Source organism: Cordyceps militaris, assembly GCF_000225605.1.
Source record: "Cordyceps militaris CM01 unplaced genomic scaffold CCM_S00004, whole genome shotgun sequence".
Taxonomy (NCBI): domain Eukaryota; kingdom Fungi; phylum Ascomycota; class Sordariomycetes; order Hypocreales; family Cordycipitaceae; genus Cordyceps; species Cordyceps militaris.
Window position 1 is genome coordinate 679,932 of NW_006271972.1, and position 9,193 is coordinate 689,124.

The 9,193-nt window shown below is 52.5% G+C and overlaps 4 protein-coding genes across 4 annotated transcripts; 3 read left to right on the plus strand and 1 right to left on the minus strand.

Moving 5' to 3' along the window:
• Positions 1-567: 567 nt before the first annotated feature.
• Positions 568-1,853, plus strand: CCM_05232 (RNA 3'-terminal phosphate cyclase; the record flags this gene model as incomplete). The annotated part of the gene is made up of 2 exons (XM_006670377.1): positions 568-715; positions 769-1,853. The coding sequence occupies 2 exons, from the start codon at positions 568-570 to the stop codon at positions 1,851-1,853; spliced, it is 1,233 nt and encodes a 410-aa protein (XP_006670440.1).
• Positions 1,854-2,562: 709 nt separating this feature from the next.
• Positions 2,563-4,354, plus strand: CCM_05233 (Protein kinase-like domain; the record flags this gene model as incomplete). The annotated part of the gene is made up of 4 exons (XM_006670378.1): positions 2,563-3,112; positions 3,227-3,546; positions 3,605-3,692; positions 3,762-4,354. The coding sequence occupies 4 exons, from the start codon at positions 2,563-2,565 to the stop codon at positions 4,352-4,354; spliced, it is 1,551 nt and encodes a 516-aa protein (XP_006670441.1).
• Positions 4,355-6,128: 1,774 nt separating this feature from the next.
• CCM_05234 (uncharacterized protein) lies at positions 6,129-7,517 on the plus strand (the record flags this gene model as incomplete). The annotated part of the gene is made up of 2 exons (XM_006670379.1): positions 6,129-6,217; positions 6,278-7,517. 2 exons carry the CDS (start codon positions 6,129-6,131, stop codon positions 7,515-7,517), a joined length of 1,329 nt encoding a protein of 442 aa, XP_006670442.1.
• A 599-nt stretch (positions 7,518-8,116) lies between these two features.
• On the minus strand, positions 8,117-9,133 carry CCM_05235 (uncharacterized protein; the record flags this gene model as incomplete). The annotated part of the gene is made up of 1 exon (XM_006670380.1): positions 8,117-9,133. One exon carries the CDS (start codon positions 9,131-9,133, stop codon positions 8,117-8,119), a length of 1,017 nt encoding a protein of 338 aa, XP_006670443.1.
• Between the last annotated feature and the right edge of the window lie 60 nt (positions 9,134-9,193).

The window sequence follows — 9,193 nt, forward strand, 5'->3', positions numbered from 1 at the left end:
CCTTGGTTGGTGGTCATGATGAGAATACGACCTTCCGGGGATGAGACATCGAGTTCGTTAAGAGCCCGGGCTGGGCAGTCATCTAGCACTTGCTGCTTTGGTCATATGGCTCCTCTAGTTAGAGCTTGTACTGCCTCAATGAATGTTGTACACGAAGATGCGGTGACACTGGGAGAAATACTACGGGGCAAGACGTCACAAGTGCGAGTGAGCTTGAAGTGATAGACGTGGTTCGATAAATAAGCTTGGCTGGTCCAGCATGTAGGGTATGTAGCCGAATTGGATGAAAGAAAATACGCCCGGCTCCGAGATGGGCCGAGCGACAATGGCAGGAATCTTAACAAAACAATGTGTTATTTGAGAGTAAAAGGTCACGAGGGCACTCGAAAGTCAAGACGCCGAATAAATGCTTGATTCACAAGTGATTGTGATGTGTCTAGGCAGAAGGCGCCCCACCAATGAGCCATGGTCGCTGTTGACTCACACCGTTGCTCAAGTTATAAACCAGATGCTGCGTGACTTGAAACTTGCCATATTCAACAGCAGAAACATGTGAATTGACTCCAAATGATGGTCAAACCTATCGAACTTGACGGCCGAACTGGTGAAGGTGGCGGCCAACTAGTACGTGTTGCAGTCGGCTTAGCAGCTCTCACTTCACAACCTGTCAGGATTGCCCATGTTCGAGGCAACAGAGGGGGTCCTCGCGGTGGTGGTGAGTTTTTGTGCGCCATGTAGATTCTTCATCGGGTCTAATTGCGCTCATAGGCCTCAAGGTCCAGCACGTCACCTCCATTCGGTGGCTGGCAGACGTCACCGGGGCAGATGTAGAAGGTCTAAGTGTTGGGTCCGGGACGCTGACTTTCATCCCCAAGAAGGGCCCAGCAGACCTTGCCGGTCGCTCATTCGAGATCAAGACAGACACGGAAGCGGCCAGTGCACTGCTCATTCTGCAGGCGATATTTCCCTTTGTGCTGTTTGCCGGTCATGACAACGCAGAGCCGCTCACCATTACCATTCACGGTGGCACAAATGTGACGTGGTCTTTGAGCTACGAATACTTTGACCAGGTCCTGATGCCAGCACTCGAGGAGCGCTTTGCCATTCGAATCGACAGGAAACTCAATGGTCGCAGCTGGAGCAACGGCAAAACAGCCCGCGGATCGATAACGCTCACGGTATACCCCGTACCAAAAGGCAAGAAGCTGCACTACTCTCTACCCAAACGATACACATACCCTGCTTCTTACGAGGTCAAGATGGTCAATATCAGCATCCTTGCACCCGCTCACGCTCACGAGCACCTCCAGAATCAGCTCTTCCAAAAATTGGGCGAGCTGTATCCTGATGCAGACCTACGGGTGAAGCTGGTTGAAGATTCCGGCTCCAATCAAAAGTGGAACGTGCTCCTCGTCGCGGAATCGCGAGACGGCATCCGCTGGGCAAGGGACATCTTGCGAGGCATGCCAAAGAAGATGCGCTCGTCGGATAGCTTTGTGAAGCAGGTGGCAAATTCGGTGTGTCGCGATTTGCACAAGGAAACATCGCTCGGAGGGCAGGTTGATGAGCATCTGCAAGATCAGCTCGTGGTTGTGCAGGCGCTTTGTGACGGGTACTCGTCTTTTCCTCGGGGTGATGGTGCGGGAGATTCGGGGCCAGAGGCAAGGCTGGCCGGCACCATGGGCAATCTGTCGCTGTCTGGGGATCGAGTGCGGAAAGACAAGACGTATGATCCGTTTGGCCATGGGTCGATGCATACACAGACGGCGCGCTGGGTGGCGAGTCGGTTACTGCCAGCAGCCGAATTCTACAATAAGGGAGACTTTGTCAAGGGGGTCGGATTCTCAGTGTAGAAAGGGATGGACGGGATGGACGGGATGGTGGCGGAGATGTATCATGGAGATTGTGTTGAGATGAAATTCTTTTAACATACAACGCCCCAACTGGTATGTGCTAGATACCTAGGCTGCCGTGGTTAGATAAATACCAAGTGGACGCTAAAGTAGTTTTTAGTATTGAAAAAAAAATTCATAATACAACTATATTTTATAAGGTTCTTTTTTATCTCTTTCTTTTGCCTGGGAACCTGCCTATCGAGAACACACTGGACTATTGAACCCTATCAGGAATCGTTTCACCCAGGCATAGGGCCGGGGCTGGGCATGGTCCGGTCCTATGCTACGGTTTTCCCACCCCTCACAAGTTTATCGAGGTACTAGTGTAATTCAATAAATATCTCTTTCTTTTTATATTAACTTAGTATATTTTAGATTTTTACTAGTTTTCTAATAACTATTAAATTATTTGTCTGGAATCACGTGGACAGTCCGTACAGCACTCTAAGTCGGTCCGGCTAGCAGCTCTCAAAAGAAATCTCTCATGACGCCGAAGCTCGACCAAAAATGAAAATTGTTGAATTAACAATCAACAACTAACATTCGCACAATAAAGCGCCTGCACGACTTCAGAATGGTTACGAACCAAGAACTAAACAACCGCCGAGAACCTGGCTGCGAGGTTGTCCTTGCTGACAAAAAATACTTCCACGTGGGTCATTGATTTATGAAACGGACGCTCAGAAGGCATGAATGGCAATCCGTTTCCGAAGGCACTATCATAATTCCCGCGACAACCTATCCCCAGCGATGGAAGAATGATGCTGCTATTCTACGGTTTCTTCGCAACAAGACTAATATTCCGCTTCCACCTGCAGAATGCACGTTCGAAGATGACGGAGCCTTTTATCTCCAAACGCAACATGTGCAGGGAGTCAACATGAATGAGTTGACACAAGAGGAAAAGGAGATAGTGATGCAGGAGCTAGGTCAACATATAGCGACCTTGAAGTCTCTACGATCGGACACACCTGGCGTGCCTGGCGAATCCCTCCTATGTCCTCCTCAACGGGTCACCGGCGGGCGGTGGAAGTGTAACAGCTGCTGGAAACCAAGGGACGCCAAGGGAGATTACATTTTTTGCCATAACGATCTCGGCCAGCATAACGTGATAGTCGGCCCCGATACCCTTGCGATAAAAGCTATTATTGACTGGGAGTTTGGTGGATTCTGGCCTGCATGGTTCGAGAGACCTTTTTGGAAGCGGCCCGGACCCAGTGTGATTCTTGAAGGGGAGGACGATGATGTTCAAACGATGCCGTGACTGGTTGATGGACTACTGTGACGAAATAGTGATACCTCAATTCGGCGGCGATACTGGAAAACCATAGCAACCATCGGCACTGCCCTCGTCCCCATCGGTCTGCTCTGGTGGGGATGGACCGGCGAAGCCAGGCTGCACTGGATCCTTCCCAATATCGGCTGCCTGTTATTCGCCATGGGCGTGTACATATGCTCCAGCTGCGTATCCGTGTACACTATTGATACGTACGGCCGATACGCGGCGTCCGCCATCTCGACAAACCTGATGGCACGGAGCATTACGGCTGCCTTCTTTCCGCTTTTCGCGCCCTACCTGTTTGACGCCCTGCACTTTGGCCTCGGCGCCACGGTTTTAGCGGGTGCTTTTGCCATGTTCGGCACAATGGCCGTGACGATATTGTGGTTCTATGGGAAAACCTTGAGGGCGAGGAATCTCTACTCCACAGAGCCTCTGTGAAGCTAAACTTGGGGATCCGATAAGAGCGGCGGATGCGGTTTGTTACATCCCTGCCCGCCAATCTTGGCGGCCAGGCTGTAAGAGCAACCCTGTAAATAGTTACTTGCTGCTCTACGATTCTAGTTGACATAATCAACAATACGTAGACTTTACAATGCAGCATATAACTGTGTGGTCGGTGTATTTCCATAATCCTATCAATGCGATCGATTCGGAGAACCCAGACCTACTGAAGGCGCAGGGCTCCGACAACGGAAATCCCGGAAGTGTGGTTGTAAGTGGATGGTCGTGGCAGAGCCGTTCGAGGAGGATAAGTGGCTTTTACGACAGCACTCAAACCCCGAACACAGCCAGCATAACCACGGGCGTAACATCGGGCCATCTGCACACCCCTCCCATAGGATCCTCACTACGCCTATTAGGGCTACAATTGAATCAACAAGCCGCAGAGTTGGAATCCGAGCTCGTGCTGGCTATCGTCCAGGAGCAACATCCAGAGTATATATTTACACGAAAGGATATCTACAACGCCAGGTCTCTTATCAACCGCGATAAATTCGGTGGATATACACCTACAGCAACACTCAGCAAGCTCTTCGACGAGAGGGAGATGTCCTATCTCGTCAGGTGGGCGGACGATAACCCGAATCGTCGTTTTGGCCTTGTCTGGACCTTTCCCTACTGTCTTCAGATGTGGAAGCGGTTCCCTGAGGCCATCAGCTTTGATAAAAACGTATAACACCAACCGCTTCAAACTCCCATTATTCCAGGTAACAGGAATACCTGCCTAGGGTCGGTCTTCGACGTCTCTTTCGGTTCAATCCACGATGAGAGACGGGAAGGGGTCCAGTTCCTTTCCGAAAGCATTCAGCAATTAGCAGAACAGCACTCTATCCAACAACCAGACATTATTATCACCGGCTGCGACTGTTCGATGAAACTGCCCAGTTCCCTGGTACAGAAGCAGCGGTTGGTACCTACATACCTACCTATGTAGGTAAGTACCTGATAGGTAGAGGTTAGTAGTTCCTGTGTTGAGGTTACTCGTGTCACACCCCCACTGTTCGCACAGTAGGGTGTTGTATAGTCACGCGGCCACCATAGCCACACAGCCACCATATTAATACTAATAAACTTCTTTTATATAGTTAATTAAGAGAAAATAAGAAAAATATATATAAACTAGATTTAGATTAGTTTAGTTTTAAGGTATCTAATAGACTAATTTTTAACTTTTTAGCTATTATCTAAATATTATAAATTAAAGAAATATAGATTTAAAAGTAAAAAAAATAGAATAATTTAATTCTATTTAATCTAATACGTCTTACAGGGCCGGACACGGCTCCCCTCGACGTGGATAAAAATAGAGGGAAGGGGGAGGAACCGAGAGGTTGAGAGGATAATAGGCTCGACCAGTCCGGAGACGTGCAGGATTGGACACGGCCCATAAAAACCCGGGGGGAGGGGAGGTGGCTAACAGGCTCGGCTGGCCAGAGTGGCACAGGCCAGACATAGGCCGGGACGTGGATAAAAACCCGGCACATGGCATCAAGAGGGGTCTCACCGGACCCCCGTATACTCCGGAACAAGACCACAACGAATCCCACAAAACGTAGATAGGGTTTTCCCCTAGGTACTCTAGTTTTTCCTTATCCTATAATTAGTAAAGGTACTAGATAGGTTATATAGCCTAATTAATAAATTATTATTATTATTTAATCTAATAAAAATATATATATTTCTATAGATTTATATATAACCCCTTTAATATAAAGTATAATATATAGAATTACTATATATTTATAATATTATTTTTAATATTATTAGTATTATTTATATTTAAATTTATACTATTATTTTAATATTTTATATTATATTAATTAAAAAAGGTATATATTAAAGGGGTTATAATTTAGATAAATAAAAAGTAAACCTATTCTTAAGTATTTTATATTAAGTTTTATATATTATCTATCTTTAGTTATCTTTATTATAATATTTTACTTCTTAGTGGCTACGTGGTTATGGTGGCCGCGTGACTATACAACACCCTACTGTGCATACAGTGGGGGTGTGACACGAGTACTCCCTGAACAGCGCTGAAAAATGTCCCGCGCCAGAGAAACTCAGGTCCATACAACAGATAGATGGCCACACAGATACACTCCAGGAACCGTGTTAAAAAGAACTAAAACGTAGAGAGGAAAGAAATAGAAAGTAGGAAGGATAATGAGGATAAATAGAGTTCTAAAGATAAAAAAAGACAATAAGATTCCGGGAGATAATAATCAACTACCTACCAGTGCACTAGCTGGACGTTTTATTTTGTACCTCGAGTCCCCACCTTCGAAGCTACCGGTACCTCCAGAGCACCGTCGTTGCTGTGCCAGAAAGACTCCAAAGAATTTTAGACGACGCAGTCACCGCCATATCCAGTGAATCCATTGGTTGCCTCTCATTTCTCACACACCGCACGGGAGTCTCGCATCGTAATCGAAGCCGTCACGAAGATGCCCTTGATTCTTCACAATGTTCCCGATGAGGAGCGCTACGTCGGCGACGACGGCCTTACGCGCCCTTATGCCATGATCTTTGGCCAGTATGTGCTTCCCGTCTGCCTCAACGCCGCACCCCCATATCGCTGACACGCACGCGACAGAAACGAAGGCGGCCCCGCGACAGGCACGCGCGCGCGACGAACCGTGGCCGAGACGGGCTCCTTTGGCAAGTCGACGCGGCGCTCGCGGTCTCGCACTGGCACACCCGCCCGCAAGGAGAACCCGACGCTGGCCGCGGCCGACAAGGTCTTTGGCGACTGGCTCTCGAAGCAGAACAACAACAGCGGCAGCGGCAGCAACACGACCAGAAAGCCCGCCGCCGGCGTCAACAGCCAGGAGGATCCGGCGCCGCAGCGCGCGGTCCAGTCGACGCCTGTCGAGCTCACGCTCCGCGGGTACCGCTCCGCGGCGCAGCAGTACGCCGCCATCAGCCACTACGAGGAGCTGGCCGGGTCCGTCCTCGAGGACTACCCGCGCGACCCCCCGACGACGCAGCGGCGCTACAAGTCGGACCTGCGCGACCCGGCGTATACGCGCCGCCGCTGCCTGACACCAGACCAGCGCGCCCTCGTCAACCGCGCCGACGGCGGCGAGCACTGGGTCAAGGTGACGTTTGAGAGCGCCGACGCCGCCAACGCCGCCATCTACGCTAGCCCCCAGCGCATCCTCGGTCACCTCGTCTACGCGGAGCCCTACCGCGGCGTGCCGCTCGCGCGAGACGAGGCCTGCCCTGACACGGGCGACCTCTTCTCTGACATCCTCGCTCCCGGCGGGGGCGGCGGCCTCGCTAGATCCTACAGCGTTCCCGCACACGTCGGCGAGACCGGTTCCCGACGCGCTGCCGGTGGTGGTGGCCTGCCGCAGTCGTTTAGCAGCCGGCTGCTCGACCTCAGCACCGCGCCCGAGTCCCGCCAAACCAGCGACACACTCGACACAGCCACGCTCTCGCCATCCCGGGCCTCGAGCGCCACGGCCATTGACCCGTTCAGCGCGAGTACCGCTGCGCCTGGCGTAACCTCGACCACCACCGCCGCCGAGCCCATCGAGATCCCGCCTGAGGACAGCGTCTTTTGCCGCCGTATACCCACCGCCCGCCGCGCCCGCCTGCTGCCGGCCGAGCAGGCGCTGCTCCCGCAGCAGTCCGTCATGCAGCGCTTTGTCGGCGCCGTGCCGTTTATCAACTGGTTCGGCGGCAGCATGATTGGAAACGAGGTGCCGCGCATGGAGACGGGCGAGTTTGACTGGAACCGGGCGAGTCTCTACTGGAAGTTTATCTGGTGGCTGGACGCGACGTTTGGTCTGTTCCGGGGCGACGTCTACAGCATCGATAAGGACGAGTAAGAGACGACCGCGGACGGTTCATTACCAAACACGAATTCAGCAGCATGCACGTCAGCAAATTGCATTTACCGCGACAAGGCATTATATCTTACTTTATCTGCATGCACACGGTGGATAGGGGTGGTTAATCATGACAATTCGGACTCCATTTGGCGTTACTGTACTCTTTTTTACATATCAGTAGATGGTTGGAGTCTACTTTTGGTGTTGTTTTGGCACACGAGGCAGAATAAGACACTATTTTGCGCATCCATGTGTGGCATCGGTTCAAGCAGCAGTAACATCAATTTTATGGTGTACATGTGGTAGAAACTCTGGAAATAACTATACAAGACGCTAACAAGTGTATGAAGCCTTCAAGGCGCCCGCATGAAAGTACAATGTAATTGATCAGAAACACAAGCCAGCTCGAAAATCAGAAAATGGTAAGAAACGAAAGTTATACACGCAAGATGCCAAGACTCGTCCAACGTGCAACACTTGCTGACGAGTTTAAGCGCTGAAAAATAATGAACAAGACCAGATAAAACAAAAGCCATAGGTCAACCCGAAATATGCAGGTATAGGCTTCCCAGCACAACTAGACGATTGTCACCATATCAAGAAGAGCCCCATCCCCCTCCAGGGGAGCCGTCATACGTTGGTATGTCATCTCTCGGTTCTGGCGTGTGCGATCGCGATCGCCTCCCGCGGTCGTCGCTCTCATGTCCCTCTTCCTCATCCTCCTCTTTAGACGTCCCAGCCGCGTTGCTGTTCTCCTCGGGGCGGTCGTCTTCGCCAGCCTCCTGCTGTTGCATGTAGCCGTTGCCAAACGCGCCGAGCGAGTCTTCCGTAATCTCCATCGGCGTGCGTCGGATGGGCTGCGGCGAAAAGGGCCGCGCATTGCGCGGCTTGTTGAAGTCGGCCGGTGCCGCCACAGCTTCAACGTCGGCGGGCGGGCGGTTGTCCGAGGCCAGCGCCGTCAGGGACTGGTACCGGTCGGGGTCGGTGAGGAGGCTGTCGCTTCTAGCGTGGCCGCCGCGCGACGAGTCCGAGACGGCATCAGGCAGGATGCTCTTGGGGGGTAGGATCGAAAACAGTTTGACGCCGTCGCCGGAGCCGGTGCCTCCGCCGAGGATGCCGCCGCCGTGGTGGCCCGTGTCCGTGTCCGTGGCAAAGAGGTCCTGGCCCTTTTCCAGCAGGTCCTCCAGGCCGCCGCCGGTCCACCCCTTCTTGGCCAGGCTCTCGAAAATGTCCACCTCGGCGCGGACGAGGCTGCAGCTGGCGTCGACGATGCGGGCGCTCGTGTCCTGGCTCTCGCGCAGCATGGTGCGGGCGTGGTCGGCGTGCAGCGTCGACATGCCGTCGAGCTTGCCGGTGAGCTCGACGAGGTGCGCGCGGAAGCGCGCCACGTCGCGGCGCTTCTGGCGGTGCAGCTTGAGCCCGTCCTTTTCCAGGCGGCGGACCTCGCGGGCCTGCGCCGTGATGCGGTGCTGGTAGGTGGCCTCCTCGTCGTCGATGACGGAGCGCCACTTGTCGAGGTCATGCAGCAGCGGCACCTCAAAGGAGCGGTACACCGTCTCGGACAGGATCTGCTGGTGGTTGGCGACGAGGTGGTGCAGGCCCGAGGCGGCCATGAGCGTGTCGGCGGTGCAGGCGACGGCGCGCGCCGCGGTGAGCTGGCCGTCATGCTGGCG